The sequence below is a fragment of the Cajanus cajan genome, chromosome 11 (assembly GCF_000230855.2).
Source record: "Cajanus cajan strain Asha chromosome 11, NIPB_CcT2T_4, whole genome shotgun sequence".
NCBI lineage: Eukaryota > Viridiplantae > Streptophyta > Magnoliopsida > Fabales > Fabaceae > Cajanus > Cajanus cajan.
The window spans coordinates 40047787-40066456 of NC_138527.1; the positions used below are offsets into that span (position 1 = coordinate 40047787).

Sequence of the window (18670 nt, forward strand, 5' to 3'; positions counted from 1 at the left end):
AATAAATAAACACCATTTATATATTACAATTACAACACTTCATATTTCGTATCCTCTTGCGTAATGCATTAACATATCCATTTTCAGGTTCCAATACTCTCTTTTCTTAACCTTTTTCTTTCCTACTTTTTTTTTTTTTTTTACCTACAAAATCACGATATTCTCGATAAATGAAGCACATTTTAAAATTTTAATAAAATTTAAACAATAATAAAAAACTATTAATGCAAGACATGATTTCCAATAAAATAAACTTTACGGTCACTGAACCAAAAAATCTAATTCATCATATTTTATTAGCACTTCAAGATAATACTAAAACAATTAAAATAAGTATTTTACAATGACTTAAGCATAGCTTTTTTTATTTGCGAGAGTCGATGAGAATACTAAAAAAAATTTACAACAAGTCATACACTTTTTGTGAGTTAGAATCCACGTGGATTTGATTTGATATTTCTTAGAGGTAAACATAATTAAAATTATTGATTTTCTAATTAAAAGTGGAAATTATACATTATATATAATAAATTATGACATTGATAAATTTTAATTATTGATTTCTTAGTTAATATTTATAATTATACTTTATTTCTTAAATTTTATTATCTTTACTTTTTTTACAAGACTTTTATATTATCTTAATTTATTTCAAACTTTTAAGTAGTTATGCTCATGTAAAATTTACTCAAATTTTAATCCACCCTTTCATATAAATAAATAGAAGAGCAGAGTGTGTTTTTGAGTAGATGTGATAAGACTCTATTAAATAAAGAAAAACTTATTTTTGATGATTTTTACGTCTTAAAAGTAATTAATTAGGTTCTAACTACGTATAGAAAAAATAAACAAATGAATGACAATGATATTGATTATGTTCATAATTAACTTTTTTTTTTCTTCAAAATTCTCACAAATACTTGAATTAAGAATTCTTTTCATCTATGATGTTTGAACTAAAATCTTATCTAATATATTAAATTTAGTTTCATTTAAAATCTTATTAAATATGTACACTTGAGAATACATGTATATATATATATATAATATGAAATGCAATATAATTTATATTTGTGTTGGTAATCATTTGAAAACAGATGATACTCAAGTTTAATTATATAGATAAAAAATAAATAGGGTTAAAAATGAGTTAAGTTAATCTCAATTTGACTCAACTTGATAATTTTTAACTCAACTCAAAAATTAGTTTGAATTTGACATTAACTTTTTTTCTAGCTTGAAGCTAATTTGGTTCAAATTTATAAAAAAAAATTTGATTCAACTTGTTAGTTCGAATTACATGGATAAGAAATTTTTTTTTAATCTTATACATTTCAAAATTTAAATTTATTAATAATTAATATTTTTAACTTATGTAATACACATACATATTTATTATATATAATATAATTAATATTTTATAATAAATTATCTATGAATAAATTTTTGTTTGAATATATAAGTTATATTTAAAATTAATAACATAAAAAGTTATTGATACTTTATTTTAAAATATTAATATTTAATTGAGAAATAAATAAAAATTAAATTAGATAAGAAATTAAAAAAATTTATACAAATGCTCTCCTTGAAAAAAAGCTCCTAGAAATACTTTCATGTAGTATATATATTTGTGTTTTTTTTTTGTACATAGATGTTTGTGTTTGATACATAGAAGTTGATTTTTTAATAAAATGATTATTTAATTTTGTTGGAAAAATAAAATAAAACTTATTTTACTAGTTTTGTAAGATTATAAAGTATAACTCAAAAAAAAAAACATAAACACAATTAAAATTTTCAACAAAAGAAATTATTTTGTTTAACATGAAATAATTAAAAAAATAATTCATAACCATAAAACTTTAAGGTGTTTGTTTCCTTTTTTATTATTATTATTATTATTATTATTATTATTTTATAACTAAATTTTGAAGGTTATTTCAATTTTAATAAATCAAAAATAAATATAAAAATTAATTATATAAATTATATATTTATATATCTAATTGATTCATTAATTAAACAAGTTGAACTATATAAATCTCAAATTTAACTTATTTATTTATCTAACTTAACTTTTAGTTAAAGGATTATCTCATTTAATTTATGAACCAAGTTTAATAAGTTAATTATTTAATTAAATTTTAAATTATTTTAGAATTAATTTAATTTATGAATTAAATCTAATTAACTAATTAACTAATTAATTTTCAAACTATTTTTGGATTGACTTATATTTAAAAAAAAAATCCAACTCATTGATGTGTTTTTATGTCATTACAAATTAAAGTGTAAAAATTCTTTACAACTTGATACATATATTTTCAACTATTCTTATCCTTAGTTTTAATTTTAATTTAATGATTAAATGGTGAAGAATTAAATATATTTTTAGTCTCTTAAATTTAAAATAAATTTATTTATTATTTTAAAATTTAAATTTATTATTTTTAATTTTTATAATTAAAAAAAAATCTTTTAGATCATTAATAATGAGACATTTATGCGGTTTATGAAAATATCACTAAATATATTTTATACAATAGTATTTAGAATTTTTTTAATAAAATTTAAATATAAGAACTTAAAAATATATTTAAATAACCGATTAATTATAAAATAAGCAATAACGGTCTACCTGTTTATATGAATCTTTCATATTACAGTGGCGAGCTACATTGATCTATATCCCAAACCTGCAAAAAGAGATCGAATAGTGTGCGTCGTCACTGACTCACCGGTAAGCGATCTACTGCTCCTGCATTTTTCATTTCTCGTAGCTACGATGCAAACATGTTTTTGCATTCTTTACAAATTTCAAATATCGCTTGTGTTCAATGGCGAATCTGCTTAATCTGTGTCACTGAACCCTCCATTTTCAGATCCCTTTATTTACATTCCTGACGCTGACGTTTTTGCACTGTTTTGATTCAATTTACGTTCCAATCCAGTTGATTTATGAGAGAACCGCTTCGGTTCTGAAATTAACTTGCTTGTGAGAAGTAGATGTTTCAAAATTAGGTGCTCTTTTGGTATTATCATATTAGGAACTTTGCCACCAACATTCTATGGTGTATGTTTATTTATTTATTTAGGTAATTTGTTGTTAACTGCTTGAAGTTGAACTGCTCATGACTGAGATTGGTTTTCCACTTTACAGAATTGCATTTGGGTGACTCATGGAACCAGCTTCTGCTGATTCTTCATCTCAACCTCAACTTACTCCTCCTCCAGTTTCTAATACTGAAGAGAATCAATCAACCAAAGTGTCTGGACAAATTGGCGATGCACAAACTGAAGATAACTCAACCAAAGTGTCTGGACAAATTGGCAATGCACAAAGTGAAGAAAATAACTCAACCAATGTGTCTGGACAAATTGGCAATGCACAAACTGAAGAACATAACTCAACCAATGTGTCTGGACAAATTGGCAATGCACAAACTGAAGAACATCACTCAACCAATGTGTCTGGACAAATTGGCAATGCAAATGATTCCCCATCTTCATTACCTGCTTCTGGCATATCATCCTGGGCAAGACATCTGAAACTCCCACAGGCCCTTAGAGCGGCACAACAGAATTCACAAACTGAAAACACTGGCATATCAGCTTTTGCCCGCCTGACTAGTGGGCTTGGATTGCGAATGCCATCAAATGAAGCTGTTGCTGCTGCTGCTCCAGTCAATTCAGGTGCTGAACAGCCTAATTTGATTGAATCCTTCACCAAAGGTTTGGTGGACTCTTCCAAAAGTGCAGTAAAGGCAGTGCAGGTCAAAGCACGCCATATAGTCTCTCAAAATAAACGTAGATACCAGGTTGGTTGACAATGAAATTTTACACCTGGTTTGCTTTTAACTCTGTTACAATTCATACCAGGGCTTAAAGTGTAGAACTGATCTATGTTATCACGTCCTAATCTGCTGGTTGAGTCACTTGCAGTTGTGCGAACTCACATTCAATACCTGCATGATTTAGTTGTCACCTGTCCCTCTTGAAATGCAAACTAAACCCTTATATTTACTTTATTTTTTCCATCGGTATATTCTTAGTCTGGTCTATGTCATTATTTATCCGCGATGGCAGCAACTTTAGTTTAAAATTTGCTTATATGAATAGGCACACCACCTGAATGATACTACTACTAATGCTGCTGCTAACTGTGCTATTCCCTGTTATATTGTATTTATGAAATATCTCACACGTATCAGTTATATAACAAATCTCATAGTATCATTATTTTATTTACATGGAATGCTTTGCACTTCCTTTTCTAATCCTGTGCTGATGGACTAGCTATGAATCAACTTTGTCTGTTGAAGAATGAAGTTGGCATTGACTACTTAGTTAATGCATCTTATTCTTGTGGATCTGATACTGTCTCCAAGTTAACATTTTTCTACCAAATTTATTGAATTTTGAAAAGAAACAATACTTTTTGTGAAGAATTGACTCACCTTCCATTTTTCTTTTACTTCAATATTTTAACTCTTATTCTTTGTAACAGGAAGATGGATTTGATTTGGATATGACATACATCACTGAAAATGTAATTGCTATGGGATTTCCGGGTGGTGATTTTAGCTCTGGAATTTTTGGATACATTGAGGTATACTTACAAACAGTCAGTTCTTGTCTCTCATGTTAAAGCCAAGCTCAGTCATCATTCAATTGTTTTAAAGGGGAGCTGTCTTGCAGGGGTTCTATCGCAATCACATGGAAGAGGTGATCAAGTTTTTTGAAACACATCACAAGGTAACATAATATCTATTGCAGTCTTGGGATCTAAATGCAAGGTATGAGACTTGAGTCTCATATTGGAAATACGTGATTCTAGTTTAGAGTTTACAAGGCTTTAGGCTCTCTACCTATATTGGATAACTTTTGTAGTTCTCCCAAGGTTCTTATAGAAAAGGATGGTCAAAGAAATCTACTAGAACAGAATCAAAAGAGTACTTCTGTTCTGGTTAACAGCCGGGAAATATAGAAGAAAACATTTTATAATGAAATATGAACTATCCCTTCTTAAAGCCATTAACTCCCTTCACTTAGCATAGAATCCCTTGGGGAGCGTTTGTTTCACGTTATTTCCTTCTATTCCTAGGAATATGAAGGTGAGAATTTTTATTCCCATGTTTGTTAGAAGGTTATGCAACAAAATGAAAGAATTAGTAAATTATAGGCTTAATTGCACTTTTAGTTCTCACATTTTAGTCTACATGCACTTTTACTGTTTCATTTTGTTTTTTTTATTGTTATTTAAATATAATATACATTTTTCTTTGTTAATTTATACAAAGTAAGGATATGTTTCACAACCTCTGTTACATTTCTGTTAATATTGGATAAAATTGGGTGAGGGTGCTTTGAAATTTGAATAATTAAGAAACTAACAGGGCTCAATATGAGCAATTAAAATTAATGGGATGAAAATTGCTTATATGCTGAAGTATGTGGACTAAAGTGTAACTAAGCCTAAAATATAAAATAACACTGCTACATGACTTGTACTAATTGTATCATGTACAACAATCATCGACAGCAGCCCAAATTCCAAACAGCATCCCAACTTTTCATTATAATTGACAGTGATCTTGAACTCTTCTGCCACATGTAAAAAGACACTTTGAGTATCCGAAGATCTTGAAATTCTCGCAAGCTCCAAATTCTACAAATTTGGGCATTACTATCCATTATTCTTTTGTCATTAAATGGTTTGCTACAACAATCTGTCCTACTATCTTTATGTGCGAAGTGTAGACAATTCATCTTTTATCTTCTGACAATTTTATTCTCTTGAAACCTTGACGTGCAGGGAAAGTACAAAGTATACAATCTTTGTTCAGAAAGGCTATATGATGGATCATTATTCCAGGGGAAGGTGTGTTTTTCATCTTCGTTTCCACTTAAGCAATCCAATTGATGTATTGGTATAGATGGGTAATAATTTTGAATGTTACCTAACATTTACCTTTTTAGTCTACTGCCCTTGTTCTTTATGTTCAACTTAAAGTTGAAAATTGGAGTCAACTTGCCAGGAGCTGATAATTTGCAATGTAGCTACTCTAGAATTTGGTATTTTTACATGTTTTAAATGTATATGATGGTAACTCTCTTGCTCTAAAAGACTCTTGAAAGGCAGAGAAATTGCATGTTCTATTTTCTTAAGTTATCTCATGGGGCAATGGTAAAGAAAAATAAAAATAAGGGAAAAGGCTATAGAAAATATTCTAAATTTTATCCTTTTTTACAAATAGACACCCACACCCTAAACTTTAATTTGGTTTCAAGTAATCCTTAAACTCTATGTATTAAATTAATAGATCTTTCTGTTAACCTGCTATTAATTTACTAACAGGAAACTAATCCTAACCTTTAATATGTTTTGAATCTTAACCAATCAGTAATTTTGACTTTACAAATCAGTATAGTATTTTTGTAAAAAAATTATGAAAGGATTAAAAAAGAGAAATGATGATATGCAGTATGCTGGTCATCCCTGTTCTTGTTGGACCCCTTATCTTCCTCTCCTATGCCCAAACAATACATGACTACATTCTGATGAGCCACCTCCTTTTCTTAGGAAAAGCTCGGAGATATGACAAGGGTTAATGGTAAACATAAAATAGAAGCAAAAGAAGAGAAAGTCTGCTTATGTTTCTAACTCATCTAACTTTGATGGCCAATATTGGCTATAGGAGGATAACAACTTGCATATCCTCGACACAAGCATTCAGAAGATCCTATTGACAAATTTTCAGCTGCTTACACTTAAATGCAGTCCCATGCCATCCCCGAAGGAACGTTAACAATATTTTAGTGTCTTAAAACATTACATAGGAAAATATTACAACTGGATCGAAATATGGAGACCAAGAATTATTCAACTCTTTTAATTGCAGTTTGGTATTGCAGATGTCAAAAAAAGAAATAAGGAAGCAATTCTTTTAGACCTTGTTTAGATAAACTTCTATGTAAGCACTTATAGAATAAGAAATTAAGAAGAAAAAATAAAAATAAGTTTTTCTTATAAGCTAAAATTAACACACACATAAGTAAAATCAACTTATCCACAAGTTAAAATCAACTTTTAAGCTAAATGGGAGAAGCTTCTCCAAATAGTCAATTTTAGTTTATGTATAAATTAATTTTAATTTATGAAAAAAGTTTATTTATTTTACGTTCATGGTTTCTTTTCCTTTATTTAAGTGTTTATGGAGAAACTTATCCAAACAAGACCTTAATCAAATTATTGTAATATTCTTGTTCGTCCTGTTAACCTATTGGGATTGTTTTCAGGTTGCATCTTTCCCATTTAGTGATCATAATTGCCCTCCTATTGAACTTATAGCATCATTTTGTCTAAGTGCATATTCATGGTTGAAAGAGGATATTCAAAATGTGGTGGTGGTTCATTGTAAAGCTGGTATGGGAAGGACCGGACTTATGATATGTAGTCTTCTTTTGTTTCTTAAGGCAAGTCATGATAATCAACTTCAAAGACTCTGGAATGTCAGTTGTTCTGCACTTTCTTCTCTGAATTTTGCAACTTTTGACTGTAAATATCATTTTGCAGTTCTTCCCAACTGCAGAGGAAGCCATTGATTACTTTAACCACAAAAGATGTGTAGATGGAAAGGCTCTAGTTCTGCCTAGTCAGATCGTCAGTCATTAATTTTGGTTTATTGTTTTATTTAAACATGTACATTCCTGACACATTCTTCTAAAATCATTTATTTCTGTAATTTTTTAGAGATATGTAAAATACTTTAAACGGACTTTAACACGCTTCAATGGAGAAGTCCAGCCTGGACGAAGGTAAGATGTAATTTTGTCACCATGTACCAAAATCGAAGAAGATTCTTCTAAATTTGGACTTTGACAGGTGCATGCTAAGAGGGTTTCGGCTTCACAAATGCCCATATTGGGTTAGACCATCTATTACAGTTTCTGATCATAATAATGGTAAGTAGCAGAGCTCATTGCTTTCTTTTCGTGTCATTTGAATTTCATTAATATTATAGTTACATAGGAAAATGTTCCATGAAAAGGTCTTTTACCGTAAAATGGTTTTTGTTTATCAAATGACATCTGTAGTTGTGAATTTCAGCTCATGATTTTTTAGCAAACTGAAATCACTTAGATTCCAAGGTTTGCATGGAGAGAAAAGGAAAATGTATAATGGTATAATTATATAAAAAATTATGTGCAGTCAACTAATGTTGTACCTGATTAAGGTGTAAATGGAAGAATGGGCATAAAATGAGATGACAGCTAAAGAAAAGTCCTCGATATTCACTCATTTTCGTATATTCCAAGTATGGCTCAAGAAATTTGTGCATTCGTCAGGGGGTCTAGTTCAGAACTTCAGATATCCTACTATATACCTTAAATATGGTTGCACATTTTAACCTGAAAGTGCCTTCATCTTTCCCGATTGAATTTAAACCAAAGTAATTGATATGCTTTGTTCTGTGCTTTTTCATGCAACTTGTCAAGTTGTTCTTATATCTAACATTTTAATCTTCAAATCCTGATGTTTTAACTTATTCTCAGAAATTCTTTTTACCACAAGAAAGCATCCCAAAACAAAGGATCTAATGGTACACACATTTTTATGAGTTTTGATTCTTTCCCAAAGCCTCGGTGCTAATATATGGATTGAATTTGATTACTGAATTTGCTTTCTAAACTCGTTTGCAGCCAGAAGATTTCTGGATCAGTGCACCAAAGAAAGGAATTGTGGTTTTTGCACTACCAGGAGAGCCTGGTCTAGCTGAGTTGGTTGGAGACTTCAAAATTCATTTTCATGATCGACAGGGAGATTTCTACTGGTTTGTTCAGAGCACCTACGTCTTCTGGGCCCCCTTTATTTCTGCTTTTCACTCATTTATCAAAAACATTATGATTGTATTGCGACATTTAGGTTGATTTTATTATATAACTTTCTTATTGGTAACCGTATCCGGTCTTAATCTTTTTTATATGAAGGCCTAAATGTTATATCATGATGAATAGTTTCATTCCCTATTCCACTATACATAAAGATGTCCTCTTCAAAACTGCGTGTAGTATTTTAAACAGTTTGTTTACACAGATTAGCAGCTTTATGATGTACCATTTTCTTCTTGGCAGTTGGATGAATACAACAATGACAGAAAACCGAACAATTTTGGATGGTTCAGATTTAGATGGTTTCGACAAGGTAAACATATGCACTTGTTTTCAATGTTATTTTGTATGGAGGTAAACCTCAGTATGTTACTGCAGTTCTAACCGTAGATATGTCTATTGATTTATTCTCTGAACCTGATGATAATCTAAACCTTATGATTGCACCTTCAGAGAAAGATCCCCTCTCCAGGATTCAAGGTGGAAGTTGTGATGATAGACTATAATGACACCCTACCTGCAACGACAAAAGCCAATCCTGCCAGCAAAGGATCTGATGGAAACACGAGCAATTCCTTACCTGGTCCAAAGCCTACTACATCTAATTCAAGTGAGAGTAAAGTTCCTAAAAATGACGATGATGTATTCTCAGACAGTGACGAAGAGGAGACCCGGGTTACACAAAGCAAGAAAGCTGCAACCGAGTACAAATTTATGGCACCTCATCAAGTATCTGAGGCAACAACAGACCATGAAGGGATGTTGGCACATAAAACGAATCAGTTGTCACTACAGCATCAGGAAAGCATGAAAAAACATGCTTCTGAAGAATCAACTACAGATAAACTTCATAATGTTCATGCAGGCAATATCAGCACAAACATGGGATCTGTAGGGGCAAGTGATATCAAGGCAATCGCAGCAGATGCTTCAGTTTTTTCGTTTGGAGATGAAGATTTTGAAAGTGATTGAAAACTGTTGATCGATTTCAACGCTGTTAAGGAAAGGCATTAAGCATTATGGAATTCATTGGTTTCCCCCAATTTGTTGTCGAATGAAATTTCCTGTATTTTATTATCTAAATTTTGTATATTTTTAAGGTCACATGTTTACATGATTCTTTCAAGTTTTCATTAGGCATTCAGTGATTTGCCGTCCTCAAGGGCCTAGCTTTTCTTTCCAAAATGACAATGCTGGGGAACAAATTCAACGCCTGTATGAGTTTGATTTTACTTGATTTGAAGAAATCCCCTCTTTTTTTTTTTTAATTATCAATTTCCTGATTTTTTTTTAAATAATTGTTTTATAAAAATAATCATTTGTTAAACATACAGCATAAGATTCTTTTGCAGTTTGTTTATAGAAACACGAGACACCAGTGTAGCACATTTTCCTATCTTTGGATTAACAAAAGGCAACTCTGTCTCATATAACCCTGGCTGTGCATTTGGAAATAATGCTTTATATATGCTCTTGCTCCCTAAACACTATTGCACCAGATACCCTGGAATATATGCAATTTTAATCAAAATTAGAGGTTGAAATTAATGTTTCATCCCGTTAATGCTAAACCTTTAATATCAACTTTCATTGAGGGAGTTATTAAGATGAAACTTTGATTTTAATTAAAGAATACCACTCCAAATGCTGCACCTAAGTTTTGTTTCTATTATACAAACGCCAACAGTAATACCAACTAGCAAGTATATTAAAAAGGAACGAGATTTTCAGCAGCTTTTATCTTCTTTTTTTTTTTTTTTCTCTGTGAACTCTGCAATTTTTATCAAAAAAACTGCACTGAGTGTTCCAACATGTTACAAGTAGAGAGACTTTACAAGTTACAGAGGTTGGTAAATGACAAATCTAGTAAACAACAATAAAATTGCTGCTATCAGCTATTCATAAGAAAAATCCACCCAAAAATAGAGCTATTCATAAGAAAACAAAAAATAACAAAGCAACACTATCACTCAAAAAATAACAAAGCAAAGAACAGGAAATCCACATGAGAATTCATCTCATCCCACAAGGCAAGAATGTGTTTGATTTCTTACTAACATCATGAAAAGCTGGTACTGGAGACATTATCACTGTTAGACCACCTTCTGAAGACACACGGTACTAAATTTCTATTAGCCAAAAACCCCAACCTTGGTCTGATCATTGTCAATCGGTTGTTATTATTACTTGAAGGAGCCTCAGCCTCAGTCACAGCCTCGGTTGTTTGGTTGATGGATGGTTGAAACTCTACCGTATTATTATCCTGACCTCCCCCAACACCATCACTTCCACTCCCATCCAAAGCTTCAACTTCACTATCATCATAATTAAACATCAAAGAAACCCTCTGTCCTCTCACCCACTCTACCCCTCTACCAGTAATCTTTCTGCACTTCTTCACCTTAACTTTAACCAAATTGGGACACCCCGAAGCAAGAGCCCCGATCCCAGCATTCGATATAGGGCACCCTTTAATGCACAACTTCTTGAGTGCAACACACTTATCAGCAATGCACTCAATCTCGGCATCACCAACGGTTCCAATCCCACAAAGAGCCAACCTCTCCAAATTCTTACAATTGGAAGCAATGGCCGCCAAGCTCAAAAAAGTGGGATAAACACCAATCAACACAAGCTCCTGCAAGTTAGGACAGTGTTTGGCAATCGCAATCAAGCCATCATCACCAATCCTATTCATCCTCCAACCATCAATGTGAACCTTCTTCAACAACTTACACCTCTCAGCAACCGTGGCAAGTCCCACATTGGAGCACTCAGCAGTTTTCACAACGTGCAAAGTGTCCAACCCTAGACAGTTAGACACGCCAACAAGTCCCACATCGCTAACCTGAATCTTCTCCAAGTGAACTTCAACTAAACCAGCGTTAAAACACCCAACCCTAACCAGAGTCTCATCCCAATCCCCCAAACACCCAATCACCTTCAAACTCCGAAGCTTCTTCGAACCAATCACAAGCGGCGCGAAGCTTTGACCGTTGACGAGCTCCTTCAGGCATAAAGATTTCAACGACGAAGCCGCCGCGGCACCAATAACACCATCGTGGGCCCCACGGAGACGCTTCACCGTTAGATCCTCCAAAGTAACGCACCGATCGATCACCGCCACGATTCCCTTGCTGCCGAACATACACGACGCGCACGATAGCTTCTTCAGCGCCTTGCAGTTATCGCCGATGCCGGCCATTCCAACTTCCGTCACGTCGCGGCACCCACGCAGCTTCAGGCGCGTCAGGTTCCGGCACCGGAGCGAGATCAGAATCAAAGCGTCGTCGTTTATGCTCGCGGTCTTTCGGTCGCATCGTAGCGCGAGTTTCGTGACCGAGTCGAATCGGTTAAATAGGGAAGGGACGAAGTCCAGCAATTCCGGCTGAGCGTGCAGGGAGAGCCGATGCCGCCGTTGGCCGTCGACGCGGCACCACCGGCGGCACACGAGGGAGCACCGTTTCCGATCGGTGGTGCTCAGGAAATTAAAGATTACGGCCAGGCAATCGTCGGAGAGACGCAGGGTGTTATCGGCGAAATTGGAATCGGTGTTTGGATGCAACTGAGAAATCTGGCGGCGGCTGAGGTCCGCCGTAGGCACGGCGTTGGTGGACGGTGACTGTCCCATTGAGAACGGAATGTTTATGCAGAAGCGGCGGAGAGGTATCCGAGGATTTTATTTAACTGAACGCAGCGCGTGGAATTTGAGGGTGGAGGCGCGTGTGGTACTCGCGCAAGGCCGAGATTAGCGTATGGATTCGTGCATCGGAGTCAGCCCAGGTACGTGATAATGGGCTTGCGTGTCTGGGTCATCTTGGACCTGGCCACTTATCTTTTTCACCTTAAAAAAATTAAACGTTTTCTGTTATTTTATTTTTCTGTATCTTTTATTATTATGCATATATCTTTATCTTTTCTGTGTTTACAAGCTTTGAAATTGCAATTAAATTAGGAAAGAATAAATAAATAAATAATATTTAAATGTATTTTTGGTATTTAAAAAAACTGTATTTTTTTGTTATATAAGAAACGGTGAAAGTTTTTTTAATGTGTTTTTTTTTTATTTCATTGTAAAAATAATAATAGTTGACTCAAATTAATTTGCACATTTGACGCCGCTTGAAAATAATAAATGCATTTACAATGACAAAATCCTCAATTCAAATATTCAAATCAAATTGAATTCATCTAAGTCCAACAACTTAAATAAGTTTCTAGACGTGTACAATTTGTTTGTTTTTTTGTAATCTAACGTATACAATTTAAATCACGCAATAGTTGAAAATGAACTGTTTGGGAGAGGGAGCCACTCTTTTATTTATTTTTTTTCATATGCCTTTTTTTTTTTTTCGAATTGGTAGTGTTTAATTAATTAAAAAAAATCCCAAAATTTCCTTACACACAGCCATGACATTTTCTCAACGTGTTCTAACAACCTATTTCATGTTCTCCCATATTGTCATAGTTTTGTCTTTATAAGTTTTTCATTGTTGTCTTTGTACTCATGACAGTTATTTCACCAACACCATATGAATTACAATTCAAAATTTCTGGTCAATTTTTTTTTTCAATCAAGCGCGTGGACCTTTCAAGTTATTGTTGATTTTCTCGTGATGTTTACGCATTGTGAAATGTGAGTTTTTGGCATTTTAAAAAAAAAAAAAGGAAAATGAAATAGTATCGTATGAATGGAGCTAGTATGTATGGACCACTATTAAGAGTATCCAAAATAGTTGAACCGAATTGAATAACATGTGAACTACATTAAATTAAAAAAAATGGTATGTTTAAACAAAATTGAACTAAAAATAATTTCGATAAATCGAACTGAACTATTATTTAATTTAGTTAACTATAATTCTCAAACTTTAAACTAATTTGAATAGAATTAGATTTATTTATTTTTTTTACTATAAACTGAAGTACATTATAAAATAATATCTTTTTTTATTTCAAATTAGCAATTTTCTTACTGTCCAAGTTATACTAAAAATAATTCAATTTTCTGACTAGTCCAAAAAAAAATGGGTTGGTATTTTACGACAATGGCTATTAAAGAATTTTTTTTAATAAGACTCTAATTTTTAATTATTTTACTAACCTTATTAATTATCAAATAATTTTTTAAAAATAAATATTACATGTATTTATTATTTAGTTAATGCATTTTTATAAAATAATATATTATTAAAAAATATATAATATTATTTTAATAATTTGACTGATTCAATGGTTAAATTCAACTAATATTATAGATTTTTTTATAAATAATATTATTTTATATTACTTTAAAAATAAAATTTTTGGATGATAGAGAGATAAGTTGGCATTGGCACATAAATATAAATTTGATTGCACTCAATTTTTAAGTATTTAATTAACTTGGAATTAATTGAACAACAAATTCCTCGTGAAAGTAATTGAATTTTCTGTACAAAATAAATAAATAAATATATATATATATATATATGTATGTATGTGTGTGTGAGAATTTTTTAAAGAATAAATAATATATAATGTGAAATTATTTTACATTATTATGTAATTATAAATTAATAAATTTATTGAATTTATAATAATAATTTAAAATATATCAAAAATTATTTTTATTACATGTAGTACCATATATTTTAGAGTAGATCACTAACATAAGTAATTCACCTTACACTATAATGAGAATATGTAGTCTATATTAATCTAAAAGTAATTAATAATGATACAAGGTGAATTACTTATATATATGATCCACTACGAGAGAGAAAAACATCTTTTAATAACTTACAATCTTATAAAATATCTTTTATATTATCTGTTAATTTTGTATGTATGCATTATATGTTTGAAAAAAAATTGTAAATAAGTACGATTTGATTTAATTTATAGGGATTTTGCATTCTAGTCCAAAAAATAAAACAAATAGGCGATTTTAAAATTTTAAAAAATAAATCAAATCACTAATTTATAATTTTCCATCAATTTTTGATTTTTTAGATAAATTTACAATTTTTTATTTAGATCGATTCAATTTTAAATACCATTATTTACTATAGTATAAGACTTCTTCACAAAATAGACTTTGGTTGTTTTACGATTGGAATATTAATTCTTATACTTCTTCAATACATTCAAGTGAAAATAAGTGGTTGATATTAATTTATATTTACATCTCATCCATATTCAATAATTTAAAATTAAGATAAATTGTTTCGTATAATTAGGATTTTCTTATCTATATTCCACTTTTTTGAACACTTATTTTTTATTTCCCAAATAAAATGGTAAAATGGTGAGACACCTATAGTACTATTAGACCATTAGACACTTATTATTTCTTTATGCTTCTCTTCTGTTATTATACATTATATATAAGTAATTATATTTATATTTTTCTCTCACTTTTATTTATCTATCATTAAGTGTTAAGTAGTTTTTTTAGTGTATACAGTATTAAAAATAACTTTTTAAAATCTTATAAATTTACATTCACACTCACTTTTTTTTTCTTTCATTGTTTACATTTTGAAAAATATTTTTATAATATTATACTTTAACCAAACGTACATGATTTTCAGTTTACTCAAAAATAATATTTCTTGATAGTGTCTTTCATGAAAATATAATAATTTATTTCGAAACAAACGCTACCTAACCATTTAGATTTCATTCAGCTTTTACTATGTATACCACACGTAATTTTGATCAATTGAAGTATATAGTACGATTAAAATATAGTAAGAGAATTCATCAAAAAGTTTGTGATGTGTGTCCTCTTTTCTCTTGAGCCCTTTCCTTTCAGTCAAAGTAATGATTGAGTATCAGTATTTATTAATGTGTTAACAATTGATGAAGTAACTTTCGTGGATGAGAAAAACATGCATTGTTCGTGGTGATTGTTTCTTTAGTTACTTTTCTACTGTTATTATGCAACATCTTCAAACAGCAGCTATTGCGGCAACACGTTTGTGACTTGTGAGTGGAATGGAGATGATGCCCACTTATTGCTCTTTCATTTGCATCCAATCCAACACAGCACCATAACTTTTGAAGCCCCTTACCTTTTTAATAGAATTTTAAAAGTGAAGTGATTATTATATTTCAAAAGCTAATTTAAAACAAATTTACGTTAACAAAAATTAATACTGTGATCGGTTATAAAGAGACAAATATAATAAAAATAAAGTAGAAAGAAATACACTGACGAATAAAAACAAATAAGAAATAAAATGAAATTTAGAATGTTTGGTTTAAAAAAGAGTTTAATGGTCCTGTACAAATAATTTTATGTTATCATCCAATCATCATCTACCATAAATGATAAATTTGTTAATTTTTATAATAATTGTTTTAAAATTCATACAAATTATGATTTATGATTGATTGATAATGTAAAATTTCTTCTGCTAACAAACTTTTACCATTAAACTCTTAAAAATGAAGAGAAAAATAATATAAAGTAATTTTCATTATAAGTGGGTCAATTCAAGTCAATGATTTCTTATAATCATAATAGATTAAAATTTTATAGCTTAAACCAACTCAAAATTTTATAACTGAAATCAACTCAAATCTATCACAGGTCAAATTCGCATACAGTTTAGTTTATATTAACTGCTCTAATGAAAATATAATATTTTTTTATAAATAACTTTGAAAAATAGTGAGACACCAAAATATATATACTTATGTGTCACTATTACATTTATCATTTGAGATTTATTGTTTCGATAACAACTCTCATTACCTTATTTTGAACTTTATATTTGTTTCTAATATACGAATAATGATTGTAATTAAGTTTATTTTTGTTATATATGTTACATGAAATCTATGTGAAGGATTGATAGAAATGAAATTTCAATTCATATACTTTAGAGTATATAACAAGTCCATTTCATATGATAAAAAGTTTTGAGCCAAAAAATCTTGCTTTAATATCATTGTTAATATATTCATTTTAGTTTTATAACATGAATAAAATAATCAAAATAATAATAATTTAGTTGTTCATTATTTTCATTTATACATTAACATTTAGGTATGTGTGAATTTTGCATATAGAGAGAGAGAGAGAAGATCAGAGTATCTTCTTTATTAATGTTATAAAAAAACAATTAAAAAACAAAACGGGTTGAATGTAATGGAACATATTGGGCCAACCGGTTGGCATCCATATTAATGATGATAAACGTTATGTTAGAATTTTCCAGTACTTCATAAGTAAATGTTGTGGTTCACTAAATTAAATTAGATAATGTACCAAAAATAAATAAATTAGATATAGCATTAAAAAGATGCAGGTACAGTACAAGGATACGCACGTGGTTAGTACTTTTTCCACTCTAAAATTATCCATATGCAAATATAATGTGTATATTTTAAGAAACATTTAATATTATTTATAAATTAATATATTTAATTTAAAAAACTTGTGATATTTATTATATAATTAGTTGTAGAATAGGGTATGATTATTAAATAATGCATCTATATAAATAATTAATAAAACTTAAAATTTTTAAAAAGTATTAATAATAATACTTGTTTTTGTTTTGAATCGATTATAGAGGCAAGATCTCATTTGAAACACAATATCAAATACGTTAAGAATTCAGTGTCGGTAGTTTTTTATAATTTGTATGAAAACAAAGTTTCATAATTATTAAATAAAAATAATTTTTGTATATAAATTTAAATATTTATTCTTAAAAATATAGAGGTGCTCAATATGTTTTCATCTAAAGCTCATGACTGATGCCATGAATATATCTTACATTAGAACTTAGTTTTTGTCTTCGCTGTTTTCATTGTTTTCGCTTATGTTTCCTATTAACAAAACAACATTTTTATTTTGCCATTTTTTTATTATTATGAATGTTATTACTTAAAAAATTAATTTCATGTCTTTCTCTTTTTTATACTTTAATTTTATGTTTTCTATGTTTGTAGTTTTTATTAAAAAAATTAAAATTGTTATATATTATATAAAACCAATAGTTTATTAATACAATTAATTTGAATTTTATTGTCTTATCTTTTAATATTTTTGGTTTTCACTTATCATGTGAACAATAGTTAGACAATAATTCCTAACAGTCCTTTTGATATGCACCATCAAATAATTAAATTTATATTATCAATATGTTTAAGAAACTCAATTATCTATTAATTATGTTAATTGTAACACTTTGTTCATGTAGCTATTTTTTTGAGAGTGAGAGTCAAATTTTCTTCTTTCTTTCTTTCATTTCCTTTTCCTTCCTTTTTTTTAGTTGGCCAAAGCGGTGGGGAAGGTCTCAATTATTGAATTATAGTTTGTCTTCATAATCATACATAGCAAACTGAACTTTTTCCTCTTCTCTTCTCCTTTTGGCAAATTTTGATTCCGTAAAAGGTAAGGGAAGTTTGTATTGGTTGTGTCTTGTTAATTTAATTTGGTGATTCTCTCAAACCCTTTATTTATGAGTATTGTTGCTGGAATTGTGATGGTTGAGTTGTGGGTTTTGAGGGAAGTTGGTTTGGTTCTTGTAATATCTATAAGATAAAGATGAGTTTGATTGGAGTAGTGGAACTTCAATTATGTTGTGTTACATGAAAGATGACGTTGTATGTTAATTGATGGTTACATGTTAAAAATGATGTGTTAACTCCCTTATAGCATATGGTAATTTATGATGTCCTGAGTTGTTATATAATAAATTGTTGATATTTAGATGATGTTAAGAGATAATAATTGATGATGAATACTATTAATATTGAATTGTATATTGTTGAT

The 18670-nt window shown here is 30.0% G+C and overlaps 2 protein-coding genes across 2 annotated transcripts; one reads left to right on the forward strand and one right to left on the reverse strand.

Moving 5' to 3' along the window:
- Nucleotides 1-2621: 2621 nt before the first annotated feature.
- On the forward strand, nt 2622-10170 carry LOC109811180 (phosphatidylinositol 3,4,5-trisphosphate 3-phosphatase and protein-tyrosine-phosphatase PTEN2A). Its single transcript, XM_020374842.3, has 13 exons — nt 2622-2743; nt 3164-3821; nt 4511-4612; nt 4702-4758; nt 5819-5884; nt 7303-7479; nt 7580-7666; nt 7757-7821; nt 7889-7968; nt 8560-8606; nt 8707-8837; nt 9139-9208; nt 9349-10170. The coding sequence occupies exons 2-13, from the start codon at nt 3183-3185 to the stop codon at nt 9865-9867; spliced, it is 2040 nt and encodes a 679-aa protein (XP_020230431.1). The 5' UTR covers nt 2622-2743; nt 3164-3182; the 3' UTR covers nt 9868-10170.
- A 412-nt stretch (nt 10171-10582) lies between these two features.
- On the reverse strand, nt 10583-12683 carry SKIP2 (SKP1/ASK1-interacting protein 2). The gene has a single exon (XM_083066091.1). The coding sequence runs from the start codon at nt 12524-12526 to the stop codon at nt 10955-10957; it is 1572 nt and encodes a 523-aa protein (XP_082922217.1). The 5' UTR covers nt 12527-12683; the 3' UTR covers nt 10583-10954.
- Nucleotides 12684-18670: the final 5987 nt, after the last annotated feature.

Excerpts from the sequence above, each read along its gene's own strand:
- SKIP2 (XM_083066091.1), bottom strand. The coding sequence starts at position 12,526 with ATGGGACAGTCACCGTCCACCAACGCCGTGCCTACGGCGGACCTCAGC.
- LOC109811180 (XM_020374842.3), top strand. The coding sequence starts at position 3,183 with ATGGAACCAGCTTCTGCTGATTCTTCATCTCAACCTCAACTTACTCCT. Across the intron at positions 7,667-7,756 it reads TAGTTCTGCCTAGTCAGATC|AGATATGTAAAATACTTTAA; the intron begins GTCAGTCATTAA and ends GTAATTTTTTAG. Across the intron at positions 7,969-8,559 it reads AGTTTCTGATCATAATAATG|AAATTCTTTTTACCACAAGA; the intron begins GTAAGTAGCAGA and ends ACTTATTCTCAG.